We start from the raw sequence: 27215 nt of genomic DNA, 5'->3' as shown, positions 1-27215 counted from the left end.
GAGCGTATCGGAATTTTGGAAAAACGCTAACATAATCCTAATCCATAAGAAAGGGGACGCCAAGGACTTTAAAAATTATAGACCGATCAGCTTACTGTCCGTCGCCTACAAACTATTTACTAAGGTAATTGCAAATAGAATCAGGAACACCTTAGACTTCCGTCAAGCAAGGGACCAGGCAGGATTCCGTAAAGGCTACTCAACAATAGATCATATTCACACTATAAATCAGGTGATAGAGAAATGTGCGGAATATAACCAACCCTTATATATATAGCTTTCATTGATTACGAGAGAGCGTTTGATTCTGTAGAAACCTCAGCAGTCATGGAGGCATTACGGAATCAGGGTGTAGATGGGCCATATGTAAAAATACTGGAAGATATCTATAGCGGCTCCACAGCCACCGTAGTCCTCCACAAAGAAAGCAACAAAATCCCAATAAAGAAAGGCGTCAGGCAGGGAGATACGATCTCTCCAATGCTATTCACAGCGTGTTTACAGGAGGTATTCAGAGACCTGGATTGGGAAGAATTGGGGATAAGAGTTAATGGATAATACCTTAGTAACTTGCGATTCGCTGATGATATTGCCTTGCTTAGTAACTCAGGGGACCAACTGCAATGCATGCTCACTGACCTGGAGAGGCAAAGCCAAAAGGTGGGTCTAAAAATTAATCTGAAGAAAACTAAAGTAATGTTTAACAGTCTCGGAAGAGAACAGCAGTTTACGATAGGTAGTGAGGCACTGGCAGTGGTAAGGGAATACATCTACTTAGGACAGGTAGTGACTGCGGATCCGGATCATGAGACTGAAATAATCAGAAGAATAAGAATGGGCTGGGGTGCGTTTGGCAGGCATTCTCAGATCATGAACAGCAGATTGCCATTATCCCTCAAGAGAAAGGTTTATAACAGCTGTGTCATACCAGTACTCACATACGGGGCAGAAACCTGGAGGCTTATGAAAAGGGTTCTACTTAAATTGAGGAGGACACAACGAGCTATGGAAAGAAGAATGCTAGGTGTAACGTTAAGGGATAAGAAAAGGGCAGATTGGGTGAGGGAACAAACGCGAGTTAATGATGTCTTAGTTGAAATCAAGAAAAAGAAATGGGGGCGTGGGCAGGACACGTAATGAGGAGGGAAGATAACCGATGGTCATTGAGTGTTATGGAATGGCTTCCAAAGAAAGGGAAGCGTAGCAGAGGGCGGCAGAAAGTTAGGTGGGCGGATGAGATTAAGAAGTTTGCAGGGACAACATGGCCACAATTAGTACATGACCGGGGTAGTTGGAGAAGTATGGGAGAGGCCTTTGCCCTGCAGTGGGCGTAACCAGGCTGCTGCTGCTGATGATGATGACTTTCACATCAACTATAGGCACTTATTTCATATAAGCATTATTTCACACAAAGAATAAGCTTTCGTTTAGTTTCTAGTATAAGGTATATAAGGAAGCAAAATCTGTGCTGTCTGTCAACATTGTGCACGTTGTACTTTACACCACTAGCCATGGCGTCCCACATGCTCCCTAACATGTGCCCACTTTGATCCATATTCATGCTTGTTACTTATGCTCCACTCTGACAGCAAGAACTAATGACAGTGAAATCAGCCATTGCTTAATCTCACCTCATGCTGAGGGCAGGACATTAGGTGTGTTTTGTGATTGTTATTGAGATAAGATCTTTGTTTCGACACTGTTAGGACTGTACAGACAATATTGAAATATAAAAGGGGCTTTATTTTAACCTAGCAGATGGCACCACAGCCTTTGAGCTGATGATGCGTTTGCGAAGCTTAACTCTTCATTTCATTTTACACTACCCTTGTGTACGGTATGCGATGACGGTGACGTGTAAATGCTAACTAGATGCCTAGCAGACCAAGCGACATGGGTGAGCATATTCAGAAGGGCGTTTGCCCCTCTTGTTGGCTAAGCAAACCTCAAGGAACTGCTGAGAAAAAGTGTACTGCACATGAAACGAAGTCCCTGCGTTCAAGTAAGCATCACCTATAGTTACAGCGCCGACACATTTGTTGTGACTTATCACAGACACCGGCGTCCAGCTGCGTGTTCACACCGACAGCCTGGTCATACAGCTGTTTCGGAGCTCCGACATGGGCGGTGTATCGCTTAAAAAAAGAATGCTTTCAGTGGAGTATGTTCTATCTCATAAGCGGTATTTTGCATAGCCAAGGCTGCGAGGTATGGGAACCAAGATGCACAAGGTGAATATAATTAATATGTCCATTACCAGGCCACATTTACGTATTGTTGCGCAACAATGAACGCTGCGGAGACTTATTACACTATGGACGCCGGTAGCAGGCAACAAAATGTGGACAGAAACATTTCTATGTGTTCGCCTTCCACACTGTCCGAGGCACCAGTAGCTTCCACAGAGCTGGAAGGAGCTTTTCATGCCAATTATTGCAGCACTGTGTGCTTTTTTACGCCAGCTGCATTATTACACTCTAAAACATCATCCTATCCATGTTAGCCACAACTACACCTCTTCATCCGGCAAAAATCTGACCAGGCGATTAGCACAAGTGCCCTAGTTTTAAACCTTTTTCAACATATTAAATATCGTCTCTGGCCATTTAGTGCATCCTGTGCATGCAATGCGTCAATCACAGACTCATATGAAGTAGAAAAGAGAGAGTAAGTGCAAGAGTGAGGAGGATGGCGCAAAAAACAATGAGTGTCGCTACCTTGTAAACTTGTTTTAGAAGGAAGCACATTTAAACTTACTTTCGTTGCTAGGAAGACTAGGATTTGCTGAAGCAAAGCAAGCAGTGAGACTTTTGTAATGCAAGGTCATTTGTTCTTGTGCCAATTACGATACAAATGAATGCTGTCATTGCATCAGTGCACAAAAGTATTACAGATATTCTTCGGTGCCCTGCCAGCTTTTGTGCGTATCCCCATACCCTGTGATGGCTTATAGCAAGCATTTGTTTACAGATTACACAGACGAGACACAAAGCCTCTAACTATACAGCTAGAATAGAACTAGCAGAACTTTCCAAGTTAATCAAAAAGCGTAAGACACCTGACATAAGGAAGTATAATATGGATAGAATTGAACATGCTCTCAGGAACGGAGGAAAAGCGGTAAAGAAGAAACTAGAAACAGGCAAGAATCAGATGTATGCGTTAAGAGACAAAGCCGGCAATATCATTACTAATATGGATGAGGTAGTTCAAGTGGCTGAGGAGTTTCATAGACATTTATACAGTACCAGTAGCACCCACGATGATAATGGAAGAGAGAATAGTCTAGAGGAATTTGACATCCCCCAAGTACGCCGGAAGAAGTAAAGAAAGCCTTGGGAGCTATGCAAAAGGGGAAGGCCGCTGGGAAGGATCAGGTAACAGCAGATTTGTTGAAGGATGGTGGGCAGATTGTTCTAGAAAAACTGGCCACCCTGTATACGCAATGCCTCGTGACTTCGAGCGTACCGGAATCTTGGAACAACGCTAACATAATCCTAATCCATAACAAAGGGGACGCCAAAGACTTGAAAAATTATAGACCAATCAGCTTACTGTCCGTTGCCTACAAAGTATTTACTAAGGTAATTGCAAATAGAATCAGGAACACCTTAGACTTCCGTCAGCCAAACGACCAGGCAGGATTCCGTAAAGGCTACTCAACAATAGACCATATTCACACTATCAATCAAGTGATTGAGAAATGTGCAGAATATAACCAACCCTTATGTATAGCTTTCATTGATTACGAGAAAGCGTTTGATTCAGTCGAAACCTCAGCAGTCATGGAGGCATTACAGAATCAGGGTGTAGACGAGCCATATGTAAAAATACTGAAAGATATCCATAGCGGCTCCACAGCCACTGCAGTCCTCCATAACGAAAGCAACAAAATCCCAATAAAGAAAGGTGTCATGCAGGGAGATATGATTTCTCCAACGCTATTCACAGCATGCTTACAGCAGGTATTCAGAGACCGGGATTGGGAAGAATTAAGGATAAGAGTCAATGGAGAATATCTTAGTAACTTGCGATTCGCTGATGACATTGCCTTGCTTAGTAACTCAAGGGACCAATTGAAATGCATGCTCACTGACCTGGAGAGGCAAAGCAAAAGGGTGGGTCTAAAAATTAATCTGCAGAAAACTAAAGTGTTTAACAGTCTTGGAAGAGAACAGCAGTTTACGATAGGTAGCAAAGCACTGGAAGTGGTAAGGGAATATATCTACTTAGGGCAGGTAGTGACCGCGGATCCGAATCATGAGACTGAAATAATCCGAAAAATTAGAATGGGCTCAGGTTCGTTTGGCAGGCATTCTCAGATCATGAAAAGCAGGTTGCCATTATCCCTCAAGAGAAAAGTGTATAACAGCTGTGTCTTACCAGTACTCACCTACAGAGCATAACCTGGAGGCTTACGAAAAGGGCTCTACTTAAACTGAGGACGACGCGAGCTATGGAGAGAAGAATTATGGGTGTAACGTTAAGGGATAAGAAAAATAGCAGATTGAGTGAGGGGACAAACACGAGTTAATGACATCTTTGTTGAAATCAAGAAAAAGAAATGGGCATGGGCAGGACATGTAATGCGAAGGGCAGATAACTGATGGTCATTAAGGGTTACGGACTGGATTCCAAGAGAAGGGAAGTGTAGCAGGGGGGGGCAGAAAGTTAGGTGGGCGGATGAGATTAAGAAGTTTGCAGGAACAACATGGCCACAATTAGCGCATTACCTGGGTACTAGGAGAAGTATGGGAGAGGCCTTTGCCCTGCAGTGGGTGTAGCCAGGCTGATGATGATGATACACAGACGATGGAATTCTGCACTGTGACAGGAATTCTGTCTTAAGAATATCCCATCGACATCCACTGCTCGGACATCAATATCCTAGGGATGTGTTGAATACGTCCAGTAAACGGCCCTCACATGACCATTTGGTTGCATTTTCCGTGTGCTCTGGACATGCATTGCATGTCCACGAGATGCATTATCTGGACAAGGTGCATATATTTTATGAACATATGCCAGGAGCTTTTTGCATACTGTTTGCCATAATGCAAATTAAGGTCACAGCACACGGTAATAGTTGCAATGGGCAGAGCGCCCACGCATCAAGAACAGATACATTGTATGCATGTTACGCGCTCATGCACGTGTGCGGACGTGCAGCAGACTCCTCATTCTTCTAGGCCTTGTGCCAAGCACAATTGCCTTATTGAACTAATTGAAGTTTTAGAGGTAAACTGCATCATAAAATTCATAAAACTACCGTATGTAAACACGAACTGCAGACATGACAGCTTCGGATTGTAATTCGAACATGCGAGAAAAATAATTCTGATACACTGAGTATTGGCTCATCGCCAATAATGCAACGAACCATTGGGCTATGCTAAGCGTTCCACATCATCAACGCATCATCAGCCCTAAGGCTGTGTTGCCATCTGCTAGGTTAAATTCAAGCCTCTGTTATACCTCGGATTTGTCTGTGTACGCCTAACAGCGTCAAAACAAAGAGCTGATCTAAATAACGACGAATCACACCTAACGCACTGCCCTCAGCATGAAGTGAGGCTAAGTGATGGCTCATTTCATCTTTTATTTCTTGGTGTCGGAGTGGAGAGCAAGCAATAAGCATGAATTTGAATCGAAGTGGGTACATGCGAGGGAGCATGCAAGGCACCATGGGTAGTGGTGTAAAATATACATGTCCAACGTTGCAATGCAACGGTACATTATGCTTTTTCGCATAATTGACCTTATTACTTGAAACTAAGAAATTCTTTATTCTATGTGTGATCTACTTCTATAAAAGCATATATGTTTATATTTGGCGCGACAGCTCATACAAAACATTCCCCTTTTTGTGCAGGCCCTCATCAGTTTTCACCCACCTTAAGGTGCTCCAGAGTAGTTCGGGGAGGAGGAAACCAGCAGAAAAGGAGGAGTGGTGCTACCTTGAAAATTTGTTTTATCTAGGGACCTTACTACGAACATTACCGAAGTGCCCCAACGTCTGCCGTTTGCGCACTCTACACTAGAGTGACGTGCACTGTACACGCTTCCTCTCGTCCGTCGAACCTTTGTGACCTTGAGCTCACATACAGTGCCTTTGCCTGTGCGAGGAGCGCATACTTTGTGTTTATCCTTTCCGGACACTAAGCGAAGAATGGGTGCCTAGTGCTTGCGCCAGGTTGTACCACGGCAAAGCCGCACTTACTGGAGGCCCAAGCCGAAGGAGATTGCCTGAGCTCTTGCAAGTTGGCTCATTGATTATCGCGAGAGCAAGTAGCATGGCCGTCGGAACTTTACCTAGCTATAGGCACCCCTGTCTGCATTTCTCGCCCTTGGTGCGAGAACTGAAATTGATGTTTTCAATTTCGTTAAAACCCCAATTTAGAACGACCAACATGTCTCAAGTGAGCGTCGCAAAAGCATGGCTCCGTAGATGTGGCTGCCATGGTGTTTCGCGGAACTGACACAGTGGCGCTGACGGCTGAGCCGATCGCTACACCGCCTGACCACTGAAGGTAGCCTATAGTCATGGCTATGTGGTGTAATCCACCGCCCGACTTACAGGGTTCAGCCTTATCCATCGATCCAGTTTGGTGGCTCGGACACTTGACTGGCGAGTAGCGAAATGTTAAACTCGGGCAGTGTTTGGCGTAATTTTTGCTCCATTGCCGCGCGTGGCAGGGTGGCGCAGCCGAAAGTACCATCTGATTTCTACAAACACAACTGCAAGATGATAGATGACAGCAAAAACAATAAGTGTCAGCGCTAGTGAATGAATGTGTAATGTTTACTGGCCCAAGGGCCAGTTATGGCCAAAGAGCACCATGCCAGTGTTAATGGGTTTGCAGTTGAGGTATTTCTATGAGGCTGATGTGACGTGGCGGTAAAGGGGCCTTAAAAATAGTCACTCTAAAGTGCGTAAAATCTATGTGTAATAAGATTATGGCGATGACAAATGACGGGAACTATGAGCATTAAGATGCATTGCGAGATAATGATATGATGTACAAAATATGCCTGATGCTAAAATTTGCTAGAGCACTAGCCTCATTATAGCTCTTGACACAAAAGGGCCTGGAGGCATGCACTATACAAAACATTATCACAGCAGCATCCTCTCTGAAGGGGATGCGCTATGAATTTGATGCGCTTATAACATGTAGGACATCATTCAGGAAATCGAGGACTGCTTTGGTATTAAAAAGCGGTTCCTCACCAAGAAACATAGCCGGGTGAAGAGGGATGTAATAACGGTATGCAAGAGGAAAATGTTTCTTTCTCTCAGCTTCGGTTTCCCGACATTCCAGGAGGACGTGGAGAACGGTCAGCCACTCACATCTACTACAGGTTGGAGGTTCATTTCCAGTAAGTAGAAAATTATGAGTCCCAAATGTGTGTCCTATTCTGAGACGACAGAATAGGATGTCTGTTCGCCATGATTTTGTTGCGGAGGGCCAAAAAGCTAACAGTGGCTTTATCACGTGCAGTTTATTTATTTCTGTTTCCCTGTAGAGATCCTTTTGCGCTGTTCCCCTGTAGAGAACCGTCAAGCACATCGCCACATTCATCTGAATTCATATAACCGTGTCCACCCTCATGCACCCACATACATACTGAACCAAGCTGGCGCGAAAGAGGTTCACTGAAGAGCAGCACATACCCGCTGGCATATACCCAGTGGTCGGCATGAAAGCGGTTAGACAGACAAACATACCGCAAACGGGGTGAAGCTCCCAAGGAGTGCTAATCGTAATTCAATATCATGCGATGCATCAGCAAGCCCTGACGTTGTACTCACTGGCGAATATTCAGGAGTGCGTGTGAAATGAGACATAGCTAACAAATCCGGCGATCCCTCACGTTTCATCCAGATCAGCAGCAGTTAATTCCCGCTAGCATTTCTTTCTGAGCTCATAAGCATATTTACTGTACAAATGACAAAACATCTCACGTAAAAGGATGGAGGACTTACCTTCTTCTGCTTCGTACATGACTGACGTCGCAAGCAGCGAACGAGGAACGAAGTTGTAATGAAGGCAATGCAGAAGCAGGGTTGCCAGGTATTCGGAAGAAAAAGGGCCAAAAAATTCCAAATAGCCAAAAAAAAATTAGCCACGCTACAACAAACCAACTCGACAAAACAATTCAATCCAGAGGAAATAGAGGGATTGACGAGCTTTGTTATGAAAGTGTCGAGCACTCAATGCCTCCTTTACACGAGACGTTCATTTGAGGGATCGCCCGACGTTTGTGCGCAGGCGCCAGTAAGAGCGGGCACTGGAGAGAAAATCTGGGGACTTTTGCTGCTTTTGCTCCTGCTGTGCCTAGGCACTACGGAGGAGGTTTCTTAGCGCGTGTTGTATGCGTTTGTCCCTAGGAGTGCCGACATTGCGGAGTGGGGTCGCTCGGACGCTGGCATGCTGGCGCGCTGAAATGGGTGAAGCAGCGGGCACTGACGCCCCATTTGGCGACCGCTGTGTAGGAAAGACTGCCTTGCACCTGCAGCGCTCGTGCTAAGTCAGTATTAATCGGTGCCTTGGAAATAACATCACAGATGTTTCCGTGGGAGCAGTAGGGACCGTAGTAGGGCGGCCTGGCCGAATATATTTAACATCTAGACGTCAGAGCGCCTTAGCAACCGCGTCTGGACGCAAGTGGCTGAAAGGCCGCCGGTGATGCTCGACGGCCTGGCAACCGCTATGAGAATACGTCGCTCTAACCTAACGGTAACCTAAGCAAACGTAGCCGAAACGAAAAGGCAATAACCAGCACGGTGTAACCGTTGCGAGAATACGCCGTGCCTAGACCACACGTACGCTTGCGGACGCGCACAAGCGCGCGTTCACGCGCCCACGCGTGCGCATGCAGACGGTGCGGCAAGGCTCGTACGCGTCGAAACGCGGCGTGATCTCGGGGAACAGCTCCTCTCTGCTATCGTGCGCTTGGGTTGCCCCATGGGTTGCCTCGCATCGGCGCGCCTTGTTACGCAGCTACGGCGGCGCGGAACACTCAACTGTCAGTGAAGTAGATTTATATCATGCAATAAAGTGCTCCTTCTTTCCTCTTTGCGTTGATCTAACAGCTATAAAATATAACAATTACGTTTATAGATACTGAAGCATTTTGGAACACTGTCGATAACAAAGTACGAAGCGGTGTTTGCGAAGGCGTCTTGAGCCAGTATATATAAGCGCGCGCTGTCGCGCGTCTTTGTGGATGCAAACCGCCATTAAGCCCCAACCAGACGTAGTTACAATGAGCAGTTCTTTGTCCAAACAGAAGGCATATGTAGTTGGTTGTGCATAGCTCGCGCGCTAAGACTTGTTGGCATGCTATGACAAAGACCTGCCTGAGAACCTTAGTACAGTGTCTATATGTAAAAACTTTCTGATGTGTTGATGACTACCTTCTCTTTATCACACTTTGCCTGATGAAGCCAGCAACTGGGTCAACCAATGTTCAACAGGCTTCCCACTAGTTTTACCAGCGTCTCCTTTACCAGGGTGCTGGTCATAGACATGTTTTCTAGACCTTGCGCTGCACTTCAACCACGGCCACTCCTGCTGAACCTATAGCATGCGATCATACATCATGTTGCTCCAAACTCATGACATCTGCCACAAGGCCTTGAGGAACACCCTCGTTTATTTACACCCTCATCATACTGTATGAAGCTTCGTGTGATAAGTTGGACAATAAAAATCTGCTGGTTTTTCAGTGTTATTCCTGTCCAGCTTGCTGAAAGCTATCCTCCGTGTTTCAAAAGCAGAAGACTACTACCGGACAAGAAGTGCATAAAGCAAGGGTCGCAATACCAACATATGTCAAACAACACGAAGAAGGCCACTGAGTGTACAGGCGGTTTACTTCAATTTCAACAAGCTTGGTTATCCCTTTGCAAGTGAGTAAACTCAATTAACTTGCCTCGAAGACATGGCCTGTGACAAACTATGTGCCAGATGCTGTGTCCCCTAAAGATGTGTACGAGATCCTGACACCCCGCAGCGGCTTTTACACTGGGCAAATGGGCTCCTACAAAAACGACTGCCTTTACTAATATGCTAATAACATGAAAACGGGCAGAAATTTGGCTATTCATTGGCCCCAACTGCAGGTGCAAACCGCTCTTCCACAAGATGTGTGTTCACAGGAACTGGCGCTATACAAATGCAGATAAGAACAGTGATGTTTGAAAGCAGTAAAATTGAACTATATTCTGCACAGGCAGTGCTACCTGCACCGCTGGTACCTTATAGCCACAATTCATAACTGCACCACCATGCAAAGGCACTGTTTTTGAATTATTAACTTCTATATATTATATTTATGGTGGCCATATATTGCAAGTACATATGCACATTGTGTGCAATCTGGTTAAATGATCATAGCCATTCCTTATCTGAAATGCAACAACAGAGCAAATATAGGAAACAAATTGTAATTCAAAAAGAGAAAGACAACCAGTGCACAGGATAAGTGACAGACTTCCTTTTATTGAAAAAAAAAAAAGTCACATGTGTCATGCCACCAGCAGTGGGTAGCAATCTTTCAAGCTTGGGTGACAGAGGGAAAACTTGGCAAAATGCTACAATAGCACTCAAATGTAAAACAGCCTTGCACACAAGAAACCGACATCATATTGTAGAGAATGAAAGGGCAAGACTTCATCCAAGAACTTTATAGCACCACATACTTGGCATGGTGTAAAAAATGTTAACATGCCCTACACATATATTCAATGTGCAGAGCCTGAAACCAAGAAAAAAACAACCCAAAAAAGTTTTCACCAAGTCTCTCAATGATTTAAATTGTCAAATTGTCTCGTCACTTCTTAATGAACCTGCACAGCTGAAAAGGAAGGAAAGAAAGCCCAATAGCAGGGCCGCAGAAAATACCGCCAAATAAGTATACTTTGCTTACCAAGGATACCTCCGGTTTAGTAGTGGTCTGACTTTGCACAATAATTGTGTATAAGCTTTTCTTGTTTACAATAGTTTAGCAGATAGGGAAGAAATGACCATGAAAGCACCCGGTCTAGGCATAGTCTACGCACAAAAAGCCACTGCTTTCTTCTATTTTTTTCTCTACCACTATTCACGAGTATTTAAGTGTCTTAATAGCACTGCTAACGCCCTACTGCAAAACACAAAATTGGGCAAGTTGTGGCATAAAGAAAATTGCAGTTTCACTCATAACGCAAAACAATGATGCAGTAGCAGGTGAAATATGCGGAGGAAGGTTGCTTCATGCGGTGTTTGTTGAAGTGAACACTTGCCAATGCAAGTCAGTAATCTCCTTTAGAGAAGTAAAATAAGTACGAGTCGTATTTATTTGTGGGAGTTGTGCCTACCAGTGTTGAAGTGGAAAGACTCGACTTTTCTTCCTCTTTCATATCCGGACTTGGCCACTGGTCTCCACCAAAACAACCCTTTAGCTTCTTACTGCTGAATTTGTTCTGGTTTTCTCAAATCTATATTTGGGCTAGCCATAGCTAGCTCTCGCGCTGTGCTTGAGGAAAACAAAACACTAGAAGAAGATTAATGAAGCAGATGCACCCAATCACTGTCATTACATGTAAGAAGAAAAAATAACGTAGGACTGCCTTCACAAGTGGAAAGGTGATGAGTCAGAACTTGAAGGCGTGGACGCCAGCTCTATATACAGTACGCAGACATTGAGCAGGTGTTAGGAAATCATGGCACCTGTTTCATTTCATTTCCTTAAAGACCCCGTAGTAGGGGTATTACATAAAGGGTGGGAATACAACATATACAAACAAGTGTTATAATGCATTCAATTATGTCGATAAAAAGTTGTTACATCTTGAACGAATTGTGAAGAGCAGGCGATGGCAGCGATTTGATGAGGAAGGCCATTCCAGTCTTTAGATGCTCGGCAGAAAAATGAGGCTGAAAATGTATTTGTGCGTGAGTGTGGTTGTGCTACCTGCTGGGGATGGCCAAGGCGACGTGACCGGCGCGTTAGAGGAACAATGTATGGTGGTTGATTAAGCGTCGTATAGTAGAACCTGTGGAAGAGTGAAAGGGTGGCAGTGCGACAACGAAGGGATAGAAGCGATAAGGAAGATTCTTTTTTTAAAGATGATATGCTGACGTAAGAACATGCGGAATGAATGTACCTGGTGGCGTGATTTCGAACTGCCTCGAGGGCATTGGCGAGATATGCTTGATGCGAATCCCAGATGGCAGGTGCGTATTCGAGTTTCGTTCTTACCATTGATCTATAGGCTAACAGTTTCACATGCAATGGAGCGAGGCGAAGGTGCCATCTTAGAAATCCTGATGTTTTGTTAGCCGATGAAATAACATTGAAATAACAATAAATAACTGTTGGCTTGGTTGCGCTCTTCAGGATCAGTATTCACCACGACTGTAGCTTCAGCAGAGTGGCGGAAATATAGAATTGTGGACTGCCAATCTTTTCATCGTATGTATGAATCCTTGCAGTACAATGAAAAATTTATTTGCAATATTCTAGCAAGAAATTTGGAAATTCCAGTGAGAACACCAGTAGACATCAGAACAACCAGGGGAGTTAGCCCATATCAGCTATTGCTGTAAAAAAGAAGACTGGCATAAGCACAAGAATTGAGATGGGCACACATGCCTTTGTTCTGGTAGTGGTCCACTACTTTGGTGCTACACTTACTGATCTCTTATGAGTTCAAGGAGCAAGAATTTAGCCCAGAAAAAAAATATGCTTAACAGCTGTATCTAGTATCATTTTGCGTATGCAGCTTTATATAACCCTGTCCACACTTGCCTAAAGCACATGAGTGGCATCCAGAAAAAAAAGAGCTTTTGATATTGCTTTGGAGAAAATTTATCTGTTTCGGCCTAACAGTACATATACATACTGCACATACTTGCATTCGGTATACCTTATCACCAACTCTTAAGTCACCTTCTTACCTCATCAGCGAACCACTCCTGCAACCAAGTGTGCTAGTCCGGGTTTTACCTGCATTTCTACCTGTGCAGCTGGTAAAGTCTTTGGCTGTTAATTGTAACTTTATATTTCAAACATTTGGTTGCATAAGAGGCTTTGACAACACTGGCAACCCTAATGCCTGGGCAGGCATCACGAAAGGCCACCAGCACCTCCTTGTCGCAGACTGTGCTCAACATTCTTCTTAGTTCGACTGTGACTAAGAACCTATATATCTTTGCTTCGATGCGGCTGGTATTGGCGATGCTTTGATGCAGAAAGAGGCTATTGTCGCATGTGTTAACCTTAGGCTAGAAACCAATCTGGCACAGGTGGGAATAGCCTTGGCTTTCCCATATGGTGGTTCAGCCTCGAGAGGCACATTCATTCAGTCAATTTGCACACTGTCAATGTGAGGGAGACTGATCAATGGTTGGCTATGGTGTCAGGTTTCTTGACTGGTTTCGCATCATGACCAAGTGTTTCCACTCTGGGGAATTCCAATATTCCAGATTTCATTGATTACAAGCAATAGTGCTTGCTTCCTCATTTCAGCAAGATTCCTCAACATCTACAAAACGACTATATTTTTGCCACATGTGATTTAAGTGCTGACAAGTTCGAGAGCAACAACAGGTTCTGCCATCATAATGAGGCCTTCCATTCCTTCCTTGGCAAGTGGTCATTAAGGTGCGTACAACTCTGGTGACTGAGGTGGTTGGGAAAAGCATCTTCAGCTTGTTCCTCAAATTACTCAGATGTGCACTGAAGATCAAGCAGCATGTTTTCAATAGTATTACAGTATTTGGTTCATCCTGTTATAGCCGAGAATGTGTCGCATCTTACTGAGACCTATACGTTCAAATGACACACAGCGGTCCATCTACTAGTCTCTGGCAAGTTGCTTAGCAGGACATCTTGCCTGCTCAGTCTTGTGCAGAACACTGACCACGGTTTGTTGCGTGCAGCCACAATTTCAGTATGGAGCTTGGCTTGCTCACCCCAAAGTTGCAGCAGGTGCTTGTCAGGGCTGGATGATGCCCCAGTAAGCTCTAGTTCGCATGTCATTCTTTGCAGTGTGTAAAGGATGCATGTCGCTAGCTATTCTTCAACACCTTCACATTCTGCAGACTCAAGTGCATCACGGAAATGGTCCCAGCCTAAAACCCTGATTTTGTGAATGTGGCACATTTTCATCCCTACATCAAGTGTACTGGATAATGGTCGCTGCCTCTTGGGGCAGAGTCGCACTGACACTGGATGAAGGCCCCAGTTGCTCATGCTAGGTAAGTGTACCTTCTGGTTTTAATGGAGGGTGTGTCAGTTGGTATAGTTGGTGTCATTTGTTAATTTGAGGTCTGTGGTGTCTGCTTCGTCAAGGTGGCCTTCTCTTGGCCGTACGTCTTTTCATTCCCAATGTGGGTGATGTGCATTGAGCTCACCTCGACTGAGTATTCTGTGCTCGGGAAAGCGAATTTGAAGATGTGGTGCCTGCGGTGCCTGGATTTGGGACAGTGGTAGATCAATGCCAAAACGGCTTCCTTTCACTGCCTTAGCCTGCAGCACACCACCACACTTTCATATGAGACATATGTTTACTCAAGTTATTCTTTCCTTCCCCTAATTCAATAATAGCCAATTTTAGGAGCTGCAAATCAAGCTGACTTCAGAAGACTGCTGACTTTTTAGCAACTTCTAGTAACTTAGTGCGCGGTTAATTCTCTAGTTGGGCATGACATACTTCATGCTTAAAAAATGAACTGTTTAAAGAATTCTTAGAGTAATATTAGGGCAGGCAACTCTAACTGAGTGACCACTGCTTTTGTCGCAAAATGTGGCAATAAGCTAGGCAGATTGATGCTGTGATGACAGCATAGTGTTTAGGTTGTATGAGTATAGAAGAAACAAAATTGGAGTTGTGAAATTCAAAGCCCTATTTTTGCAGCCTCTCTTATACTGCCGATATTAGAGAGCTTTAGATTAGTGGACGGAAGCAGCATGCGTAAACATGAACCCTGTTTGGGTATTTCTAGGACCCATGTCGTTTGCATAACCAAGCAGCACACAAGTCACTTGCATCCTCTTTTCCAATACTATTATTTTCATTGTAAAGCAACCAGTATCGCAGTAGGTCTGATCAACCTGCATCAATATGCTAGAAATTTTTAAGCACTTAAGGTGTGTCGGTTGAGTGTTTAAAGCACTTCACCACACCCTAGGCCATTAGACTTGTGCTTTCCAGTATTAAGTGCTATCAACTCTTGAGGCGTTTACATTGTTTTTCTGTGCTGTAAGATTAGTTTGAAAGTCCTAATAAAATCGTTAAAGTGAAGGTCTGGGCTGTTGTATTGACCATGTCATTCTAAAAGTGTTAGGTCTGACACTGTCAAAGCATTTGAACTTTAATAAGCTTCACCTCACTACATATATGTATTGCGGTGGGACCATTCAGCATGTGAAAATAAAAATACCGGCATATAGAAGGTTCAAGAGCACCTGAGATTATAGTAAAGCGGGCGGGACAGTATCTTCATGGTAACGGGGACATGAAAGCTGCAACTAGGGCTGACATACATCCCGTCACCACAATACACTGTCTGCTTCATCGCATTACACAAATATGTTGCGGTGAAGTTATTGCAGACGCACATATACACATTCATTCGTCCCAACTTTACAGAACCCTGCGTCGCATTTTGCTGAAACTAAGAGCGCGAAAAACGGGCAGAGGTGCAGCTGAACATAACAGGGCACAGTATTAAACTCCACCTCACCGTGTTTATCGCGCCCTTAGTACGAATAATACTAAACATCTACTCTGCATTTTAGTTCATGGAATTCTGGCAGACCATGCGATGTCACTAAAGCTCCATTAAGTTCATAGCACTACGCGATAATTGTCGTAAAGCCCACAATAAAAGTAAATCACATGAAGTCACGGATGGCGCACTAGAATTGAAGACAAGCGCTGCCCCATTTCAAGTACACGTGAACAGTTGTGAGCAAACACCACCTTAAGCATTATATTACTTACGTAATTAAGTCGTGGCGGAGAACACGTACAATACCTCCGCTTACGACGCCCGTCAAGTAAAGGTGCATGTGCAATGTGATGACGCTGCCGAAAAGGGCGAACACGGCGACGCTGCTGCACAGCGCCGGCTCGCAAATCGCATTGCCCGAGGCGCTACACCACTTGAATATTTCGATCGTCAGCACCACTGAATTCTTCAGAAATATGGTCTCACACCACCAGAGTTCACCGAGACCAAAAGCCGACATGCCACACCACTAATACTGCACGACTTTTCGCCAACAAATACTGAACCTACTGCCGAGACATATTACCATATTACGACCAGCGGTCGGCGTGGGCCGCAGATTCAAGGATTCAAAGCGCCACGGCATCACTTGGCGCCATCATCGCGCCTTCTCAAAAATCTCTAAACAATCCTGTCTCTAGGCACCTAGGATTAGGTGACGTGAGGGATTTTCGTACGACATTTAGACGCACGCCGGCGGACATTAGGGTGCCTCGATGGTGTGCGTCTAATAGCGTCCTCGATCACCCGCACCGGTGCGCACAGACCATCCTCGATCACCAGAAACGCACCCTGTTGGAGCGGTTTTCCGTTGCCCTGTCTCGCACCGAGAAAATCGGCGGTGCGTCGGGATGCAATCCCAGCAAGCACTGCGGGAGGCGTCGGGTTGCTGCCGACTGGAGAACCGCGGACGCTCTGGCCCGATAGCTGCGGTTGCAACGGAGTTGACGGAGTTAGCTAGTGGAGACTTCGGCAATGAAAAGGAAAAGCGGCTAGTTGCCGCAATCGATGAGCTTTTTTTCAAGTTCGTCTGACAGCGAAGACTACATGCTGATCGACCTCGTCCAAAAACAATGTGGTGAAGAGCGGCCGAAAGTGGACAGATTCGTTGAACGGGTCGTCAGGATTAATTATAAAATACATTGGTGTTTGCTTGCAACCAGGTATGTCAGAGCACGCAGTTTGACAAGGTTCGAGCGCTTGCCGTGGTTGCTCAGCACCTGCAAACAATAAAATGTGCGCGCGCGCGTGCTCGCGCACGTTTTGCGCGCCAGGGGCAAGGTAGCGCTGCGTGCAAGCATCCTGCACGGGGTGCAGTTTTGTCCTCGACGTTGACCCTCCGCAGTGCGCCACCATCGCGGTGCAAAGCGCACGATTCTGGTTTCGGGGCAACCCTGGGGCAAGGTGATCGAGGACTCAACAAATGTCGTACAAAAATCCCTAACGTGACCTGATCGTAGGTACCTAGGGACAGGATCGTTTAGGGACTTTTGAGAAGGCGCGATCATGGCGCCAGGTGATGCCGTGGCGCCATGTGGCGCGTTGAATCGTTGAATCTGCGGGCCACGCCGACCGCTGGTCGTATGTCTCCGCAGTAGGTTCAGTATTTGTTGGCGAAAAGTCATGCAGTAGTATTGGTGTGGCATGTCGGCTTTTGGTCTCGGTGAACTCTGGTGGTGTGCAACCCGTATTTCGGAAGAATTCAGTGGTGCTAACGATCGAAATATTCAAGTGGCGTAGCGCATCGGCAATACGATTTGCGAACCGGCGCTGTGCAGCAGCGTCATCACATCGCACATGCACCTTTACTTGACGGGCGTCGTAGGCGGAGGTATTGTACGTGTTCTTCGCCACGACTTACGTTACGTAAGTAATATAATGCTTAAGGTGGTGTTTGCTCACAACTGTTCACGCGTCCTAGAAATGGGGCAGCGCATGTTTTCAATCGTGTTCAGTGCTAGTGCGCCATTCGTCACTTCGTATGATTTACTTTTGTTGTGGGCTTTACGACAATTATCGCGTAGTGCTGCGAACTTAACGGAGCTTTAGGACATCACATGGTCTGCCAGAATTCCACGAACTAAAATGCGGAGTAGATGTTTAATATTATTCGTACTAAGGGCGCGATAAACACGGTGAGGTGGATCTTAATACTGTGCCCTGTTATGTTCAGCTGCAACTCCGCCTGTGTTTCGCGCTTGTAGTTTTAGTAATGGGACACAGGGTTCTGTGTAAAGTTGGGACGAATGAATGTGTATATGTGCGTTTGCAATAACTTCACCGCAACATATTTGTGTAATGCGATGACGCATCTTCGCAGCAGTAGCCTTGGGAACAGCTGACGAAGAATGGGCGCAGTGATCTGGCAGCCATACGTGCCGGTGCTCTGTAAGCATTTGTCAATGTGATTTCAAAACCACGAATAACTCCGTGATTGAGCGAACTGCTAGCTGAAGCTGCGAGACCTCTGCCAAAAACCTTTGGGTCAGAAGGTCGCGCCAAGAAGGACTTCCAATCATGAGTTCAAGCGTCTCCAGCGAAGGTTACGTCGGCTGTACGCAAGACGGATTGGCACTCTGCCGGAAGGCCGACGTTGAAATGCCAGAGTCGGATAAATTAATGCATGTCGTGAAAGGTACCGCCAATGACGCCTTTAGTCTACAGATTTGCACGAACTATACTTAAGTCAGTGACATCATCACACAGGACAAGCGTTTTGAGAAGGTAGAAAGCAATCATATGTAGCAGTAATTTGCACGGCTTCCCAACACGGCTTCAACATCATCTTGTGTAGACCAACGGGACTCTTCTTCGCAGCAGTAGCCTTGGGAACAGCTGACGAAGAATGGGCGCAGTGAGCTGGAAGCCATACGTGCCGGTGCTCTGTAAGCACTTCTCAATTAAGGCGCTCCTATAGTTCTCCTTGTTCAGGCTGTTGTGCGAAATAACGCAAGCGTGAGCTCGCGCAGGTTAGGCGTCCGCGAAAAACGCAACAGTGAGAGAGCTGCATCTGCAACAACGGAGAGTAGCTTCTCAACTGGACGCGTTGGAAAGCTGGCGAACGCGTCAGCGTGCTAGTTATGCGAGAAAAAGCACTACAATTTTTGTTTCATTTAGAGAACACTAGAATGGTGCTAAAAATGACTAATGGAGGGATCGTCATAGCGTGCATGGTATTCTTTGGTGTTGCTTAACTTAGAAAATACGGCATCTTCGTTTTGACGATAGAATATAGGTTTCATTAGTAATAATTCCAAACGATGCTACGAAATATGTGGCATTTCCCTGACGGGAAGTTTCTGTCCCAATATTTTTTCTTCGCAAACTAAACAGAACTGGCGGGCCTGACAAAGTAGCATGCGCACCCTTTCTCCATGTTTCAAACAGACGGTGACTGCTGTGACTTGGTTTGAATGCTGTAATTTTAGAGTAAAAAAAATAAATTACGGGGTTTTACGGGCCAAAACCACTTCGCGAGTATGAGGCAGGGGATTGCGGAAATTTGGACCACCTGAGGTTCTTTAACGTGCCGCTAAATTTTAGTGCACGCTAGTTTTTGCATTTCGCTCCGCTGAAATACGACCGCCGTTGCCGGGATTCGAAACCACGAATTTTATAGTCTTGGCTACAAATTTAGTCTCTTCTAATAAGCTCTATTTCTTGTGAGTAAGTACGCGTGCTTATTTAGTTTCACAGTTGGGCTTCCGTTTGTTTTTCTTCGGTTTCTCATCAAGCTCATTAGGTCCTAATCGAGAAGCTGCATAAATATACTTGTTTTACAACAAAGTTTATGCTATACAATTTCTACTAGAAGTAGAGTATGCAGGGCTGAATGTCCAACCACAAATAACATATTCCCAGTATATTTTCGCAGTCGGCCAGCATGCTCGGTTGTCATATTTTAACGCGATAGCCTTAAGGACCCCATGTCACAGAAATTCAGGCGTCGGCTTTCCGTGTCGACCGTCGTTTCGGCAAAACCCATTCCTACCATGCAAACCCAATCGCGTATAGCAAACCACACAGAACGTCCGTGTTGCGCAAGAAAGTTACTGAACTAATTGATTTTCTCAAAGAAAATATGTCAGGAAAATTGTAAAGTACGACTTACACGCGACCTACGGGCATAATAGCGTCGGATTGTAATTTGAATATACAAGAAAACATGATTCGGTTACGCGGAAACTCAGACAAACCTTTTTCCAGCGTTTCTACCAATCATAGACCAGCCATGACGTCCGCGATTTGCGCGCGTCTGCGCGCTAATCTTAGAGGCCTCGGAGCGGCTCGTCCAATTCCTTGCAACACCTCCAGATGGCGCTCGTTTTTGCCGCATCGCGGCCCAAGCAAGAGGCTGCGTTTCTACTAGAAGGGTCGCCTTCGTGCATAGCGTTCGGCGCCAGTGTTTCCTGGTAAACATTACGGTTACACAAGCTGCAGTTTCCGGGAAACGTGAGAAGCAGTCAGGGGTCTTTGAATCCTTTGAGGCTATGCTTAAACGTCCTCCAAATTTTTTATAGCTCATGACGACGCTGGTACACGCCCCCCAACGCCGGCCTGCGCCAACTTCGAATAATCGCAGGGGACTTGTTCTTTGTGGTTGTGGTTTACGAAAACGCTGTTTTGTGCTTCCACTGGTCATATTTAGCACTCGTAAGTGCTCTTTATGTAGGCAGCGCTAAGCTGCACAAATGGCCAATTGTTAACTCTAAGTTTGCACAAGTGAGTATGGATTTTTTAATGAGAACAATCACTCTGTGTAGCTGTAAAGCCCTGTAAAATGAAGCTGAATATAAGAAAAGTTCTTGGTCATCTGTGCGAGGTTCAAATGTCGAACACAATTTAAGTTATATTGTGCCTTATAATAATGCAAACGAGTTCGAAGTAGCTGCACTTTATTAAGGCAGTTCATACGAGCAGCCTCATGCGGAATGTAAAAGAGCTAATTGGGCCGTGTCATTGCTTACTGACGGCAAGAAAATTTAACTTTGATTTAGCGATTTAGCCAGCTCTTTCCTTCCTAGTTTGCAAATTATCCTGACATTTTCACACGGCTTTGAACAATATTCAAAAGCGAGAAGTGATAAGAACTCTAAACAATTTCAACTCTAACTTCTCTTGAGCTTTGACTTGCTCTGAAATCAATCATGTTTAATTGCTTCATTTCTGAAAGTGAAGTAGTTGATTGCTGGAGTGCACGAGTCAGCATTTGTTGTGCTGACTACAACAATATGTGAGAAATAGGCGCACCATAGTTGCAACCGTAATGACAATATTTGGCGGCGTTGTGCTTCACCCCCCGAAAGTGGCTATACGTGGGCAGGACATCATACTAGGATTGGTCCCACAGGACCGCGAGTGCCACTGCAGTGTCTGAGTACATGCTAAGGCAAATAGGCACTGATCGTCAGAGCCGTGAGAGCCAATCAGAACCTGTCACTAAGTTCGGATGATTCAAATTTGGTGAAGTAGAAACGCTGAATGTACATGCAAACGCAATAAATTAGGTACGACTACATGACGTCTGCTTTTCGGAATTCACAGGCTCAACATATATTTTCCTGATTTTTCATCTTCCTCCATCATTTTAACTTATGTGGAGTCGAAGTATGCTGCAAGAACTTTTCATTCGCGGACCATTCTGTTTCCTACGGGTCTGTATTTGTTTTCCACATGTAGCATACATGACAAATGCGAACATTAGCAGGAAGTTATTGATCATTATTAGAATAGAGACCGCAGAGGTCAAGCGAAAAGTTTGTCAGTTTCGCCAGAAACTGCCAAGCCCTGCACTGTGCTGTGCTTTATCTCCTCGGACAGTGTATTATGTATAGGTGGTTGAGACATGTTGCTACAACGCAGCACGCAAGGTAACTACTGTTAAGCAGAAGGAGGAGCGCCCTGGCAGCTGCAAGGCGTCTCACAACACTGTAGTGCTTAGGAGGCCCACCGGCGGTGTTCCAGCTTTCACTCTCGGATGCTGCTGGAGATGAGGCTGGCTGAAAACCGTCAGCGTTAGTTCAAAATAAAACTTCAGATAACTTTAGTTCGTGCTTGCTCTCGGTTCCGCTCAGACCTGTAGAGACGCACCACAGCTCATAGGGGATTCTAGTACATTTATAGAATGCCTACGCACAATGGTCATGCAAGGAGCCGCATTGAGAACACCGACCCTCGCCCACCATACCACCAACCCGATTGGGTGGAGCGCTGATGATGCCTCCACTGCGCTTCGGTGCTTTTTCAGCCGAACAAAAACCGTGTTTCTGCTAAGACTTTGAAAGTACGCGCGCATTCTATTCTGACAGTACAACGACGTCCACGGCATCAAGCTGTCTCGAACCTGCGTATAATTAACAAACTTTTTAAATAAATGTGAAATTTGTTTAAATGTGAATGTTGCTTAAGGTTCTTATAGGATGACATTTTAGGCCAATACAATCAGCGGTGGCTGGCGAATGTACTACATTGAAATGGTCACCATAACTACGATGGTTTAGCAGTTTAAGCTCTGCCGAATACAAGATCGCTAAGAAGCTTCTTTGAAACCTAGATGATGCCTCTACCCAGTTGCTACTTGGTCTTACTCAACTACAAGTGAAAGAAGGGGTTTATTCCCCGATGTATGTTAACATCGAGATACGGGTTGAAAACCAAAGCATGATAAACCCCCTCGCTAATCAACGTCAGGCACACACATGTGCACCTAATAAGCGTATATCGCGGTCTACAAGGATGCGGCCACCTACCCAAATCCAACTTCCCACACAGCCTTCGTATTCAACTCCTACCATAATGAAATGGCATCGACATGCCTTAAAGCATTCGCATACTTGAAGCAGAAGAAGAGGCCATCGTATTTACCATAATCTCCCACAACGACAGAGGATATTCGTTTGCTTCATGCGAAAACTGTGGCAGAGGGCGTGCATCTACTACCGCTAACTAAAGTCCTTCAATAATTTGAATGTACCTCCACTCCTTGAACTATGTCGCCACCGCGCGACCTCCTCGCCCCTTGCGAGTCCTCCCGCGGGAACCGGTATTGCGCCCGTTTTTCAGTACGGCGATTGGTCTCCTAGCCGCTGCCTTTGGAAACGCGCGGGTCTTGCGTATCGCTTGCGTTTTTATTTTTTGTTGACGTCATTTTTCTCCTTGGCTCGACTAGCTCCTTGGCTCGACTAGCAAGAAGCCTGCAGATGGTTATGCAGTTTTTATGATGCCACAAGGAAAGTGTCACCGCTTGCGCAAGAACCAGTGGCTGCAAAACAATGACGGAAAGAACTTTGTCCCGGCAAAGAACATTGTTGTTTTCGAGTAAAGGCGCCTTTCTTGTTGTTAGTATCAAGCGCCCCTAATGCTATATTTTTAATGCGTAAGCACATTTTGGCATGTCATACAAGAAAGTACCCCAGACCGTCACAAGAAAAGTGCAATGCCTTGTATATGCACCAAACTGCATAATTTGCGAAGTTACGACATTTAATCACTATATTAGTGTACATGTAGATGGCTGGAAGATTCATAGGCGATACGGAACAATCGAAGCCAAATGAAAAATAAAACTGATGACAGAGAATTTTCATAGGCGTACAAAGCAGAGGGGTGGCCCAATTGAACTTTCAGTGTAGACCAGCTTACATTTGGTGCGGGGCCAACTTGAAATTTAGGAGTGGGTAAACTGAAATTTGGGGTCAGACAAGCCAGAGTTAGAAGTGAGCCAACTTAAATTTTAGGGGTTGGCGAACTGATATTAGGTGTGGGCCGACCTGAAATTTCGGGATGAGCAAACTTGAAATTTCGGCTTTAGAACACTTATATGGGGGGGACAAATTGAAATTTTGGGGTGGCCCAACGTAAATTCAATGGTGGACCAACCTATATGGGGGAGAGAGGGGTGGCCTACCCTAAATTATGCAGTGGCTCAACTTGAAATTTAGCGGTGGCCCAACTCAAATTTGGAGGTGGGATACCTTAAATTTGGGGATGAGCCAACACAAAGTGGGGGGTATGCTTTCCCGGAATTACACAACTCCAGTGGAGTTTGTTAATAATTTTATTATTTTCCCGGACTGCTCATCAGCGTTTTTCTGCCCAATTAGTACATTGCATGAAAATGGGACTTTCCTCAGCATGCTTCATATTCTGCTGGTGCCCCAGAGCGGAGTACTGAGCCCAACGCTCTTCAATCTTGCATTCATTAGACTTGCTGACGTCCTTCCAAGCACCGTTAGGCTGTCCATCTATGCCGACGACATCTGTATTTGGACGTCGGGTGTGATGCGACTGAACCTTTGCACGTGGCTTCAGAAGGCAGCCACTTGAATATCAATCCTAACTTCGAGAACAATGACTCCATATATCATGCGAAAAGTATGCAGTGGTGGCAATTACTAGGACACCAATGTCTCCGTACATGATACCTGTCGACGGACAGCTGATCTCACACAGCACAAGTCATCGATTTTTGGGGATGGTCATTGACAGAAATCTCTCCTGGACTCCTAATGTGAGTTATGTGAGAAAACGCCTGAAAGGAATTTGCCATATGTTTAAGTTCCTAGCAGGAAAGACCTGGGCAGTGCCAATAAGATCCATGCTGCAACTGCACAGATTCCTCTTTACTGGATTCCTGCGGTACAGCGTACCGATCATCTCCAACGCCTTCGGAACTAACCCGAATATAATCTGAAGCATCCAAGCCCAAGCCCTCATGATATGCCTTGGTCTACTGCGGAGTGCGTTAACAACTGAATTTATTGCAGTCACTCAAGCTTACACTATTAGAACACACATTACAATTGAAACAATGCGTGTGCACATAAGGCACTTCGCTGGGACCCCTACCCACCACCTCGCAAGTCTCCCAGTAGAAAAGCCTCACACGACATTCAGTGCAACTGTCTTCGCCCGCCGTGCCTCTCTCAAGTCAGGTTACCCACCTGTGGCAAGACGTTCGATTACTCCATTGCGTGTGAGCCGTACTCAACTAAACCTAACAATCCCAGGACTTTAGAAGAAGTCAGACTTGTCATAATCAGCACTCAAGCAAATTATTTTACTTCTGTTGTCAGAGTAATACAGAGACGGCACACACGTCTATACTGATGGATCAACTACATCAACCAGTTCCAGTGGCACTGTAGTTATACCAACACTGAGAATAACCCAGCGGTTCAAGACTTCCCAAATTACTACGTCTACAGCTGCAGATCTCGCGGCTCTCCGCGACGCGCTTCATGTGATAAATGCTGAAAGTCGAAAAAATGGGCAGTCTTCTGCGGTTCAAGGTCAACCTTGCAATGCGTGCAGCCGTTTCTCCGACATAAAACTCACGATCAGCTCCCGTGCGAAATCGTGGAACTTGTCCATCACTTCAGAGAAAAAGGCCATGATATGTCCTTTCAGTGGGTGCCAGGTTATTACGGTATCATTGGAAATGATGACGCAGATAAGGCAGCTCGGACATCAAACAGAAGAGACCGCTGCATTCCAATTCCTTTCTCAAGGACCGACGCTGCGAAACAACTTCGCATTCTAGCACGCACACTCTCCTTAGCAGAGGGGAATACCACACATACAAGACGTTCAAAACTGCACAGACTAAACTCTTCACTGCAACTCAGACTTCCGGCCGGAGTGCATCGACACGAGGCGTCTCTTCTGTGTCAGTTGTGGCTGGGAGTTGCCTTCACGAAAGCTTACTGAGCACTAATTGGAATGACTCATTGTCCTTCATGTGATGTTTGCGGATTTGAGGAGACCATAGACTGCTTATTGTGCTACAGCCCTCAATGTCAAGCACAAAGACAATCTTCATCCAACACATTGAGGAAATTAGATGATCGTCTTCTGAGTGAACAGACCGTACTAGAGCACCGTCCCCACCGATCATAGGCCTAGAGGGCAGTGAAGGGCAGTTAATAAGGCACTCTTCTGCTTTCTCAGAATGTCTGGTTAGGACGAGCGGCTTTGACTCATGTACTGTGTGTGCACCTCTCTATACCCTCTCTCTCTCTTCACCTTCTCCTTTCCCTCAGCGCAGGGTAGCCAACCAGACTCTTGATTGGTTAACATCCCTCCCTCCCCCCTTTATATCCCTGTCTCTGTCAAGACGCCATCAACTCGCACGTAGTCTCTTGTTATTGTGCTATTAAGTCGGAAATGCAGCGCTATTAGTTCTGCTCTCCGATGCGAACAATTCTCTTCGACAATGCAGCCTCTAGCTCGCACCTTTTGTGATTGCTAGGATGTGTTGGCTGTTCAACTAAAAATCGAAACTGCGGCGAGTAATGGAAGTTTCTTTCCAGCTTCCTGCGATATGTGCGTGAGCCACTTAGATATAATGAATGCAGGCGCTCAAAAAAATTAATGGCAAGTATACTCCTGGTATGTAGATGATCAACGCTAGCCCACACTGCATTCTTTTTTCAGTTCAATTTGCGGTGTCGGGCTGCGACGCACGCAGGAATGGGCGAAGAGTATAATGTAGTTTTCTCATGGACAGGCACAATGAGCAAGGTGTGTTCACATAATTGCGCACGCTTGCTTGCGCAGCGACTATTTAGTTTGGAAAGCACAGCGCAAAAGCTACATTCCCATTAAGACGATAACATATGGACGGATGATACTCATTCGAATAATTTGTTATAAGCAGGCACGTTTAATATAAGCCTGCGGTGCACATGCGCTCACAGGCAAGAAAAAATAAAGAAGCAACTCACAGAGGGATGTGCCACAAGCAACAGTAGATCAGATGCACAAAATAACGCATCTTCTCATGTGGCAGAAAAAAATGCCTGCAATAAAGGACTCGCCTAAAGGCTCCCTTTGCGTCACTATGCCCCATTAATACATATTTAAGAAGAAACCAGCATCCTCATAATCTTTCAATAGATGAAGCGCCAATAGTGACGGCACGCAGGAAGGAACAAAGACAGGACAAGGCGCTACTTGCAACTGTTTATTGAAGCCACAGGTGGCTGGTTATATAGCCATGGGGAGAGGGGGAGAAAAAGGGGAACACTGTATATGTGAATGCGCACATGCGAGAACACTGAAGATGTATATGAAGGGAATCACGTTTAATCTAAATCTAAAACTTATCTAAAGACATGCATTCGTTTGTGTAACTATTCAGAAACGGGGGGCTGACACAGGCGTCCCCTCTTCTCTTAATCTGGTGGCCTCCAAACATTCACGCGCCACAGAATCTTTTCTTTGAAACATGATTGTTGTATCATGAAGCCTTGCTTCACATACTTGTTTATGCTCATTCTAGCAGGCCTTGCAATGAAGCGGCAAGCTTGAACTATATCCATTTTTCAATGAAAGCTTGTCTTCCCTCAGGCGTTCATTAATACATCGGTTAGTTTGGCCGATATACTCTTTCCCACACTTCAGTAGTATGCGGTATACGACCCCTTCTTC

General features: G+C 45.3%; 1 protein-coding gene across 1 annotated transcript in view; it reads right to left on the bottom strand.

Annotated features, from left to right (window-relative positions):
* The window catches only part of Polr2B (RNA polymerase II subunit RpII140), a 179240-nt gene that overhangs the window by 39468 nt on the left and 112557 nt on the right, over positions 1-27215 (bottom strand). The window contains exon 2 of the mRNA XM_075699122.1: positions 7988-8041. Within this exon, the coding sequence (XP_075555237.1) occupies positions 7988-8006 (19 nt within the window). The 5' untranslated portion in view covers positions 8007-8041. The remainder of the gene's footprint in view (positions 1-7987; positions 8042-27215) is intronic.

The sequence above is a fragment of the Dermacentor variabilis genome, chromosome 7 (assembly GCF_050947875.1).
Source record: "Dermacentor variabilis isolate Ectoservices chromosome 7, ASM5094787v1, whole genome shotgun sequence".
NCBI classification, from domain to species: domain Eukaryota; kingdom Metazoa; phylum Arthropoda; class Arachnida; order Ixodida; family Ixodidae; genus Dermacentor; species Dermacentor variabilis.
This window is presented reverse-complemented; position numbering and strand designations above follow the sequence as displayed.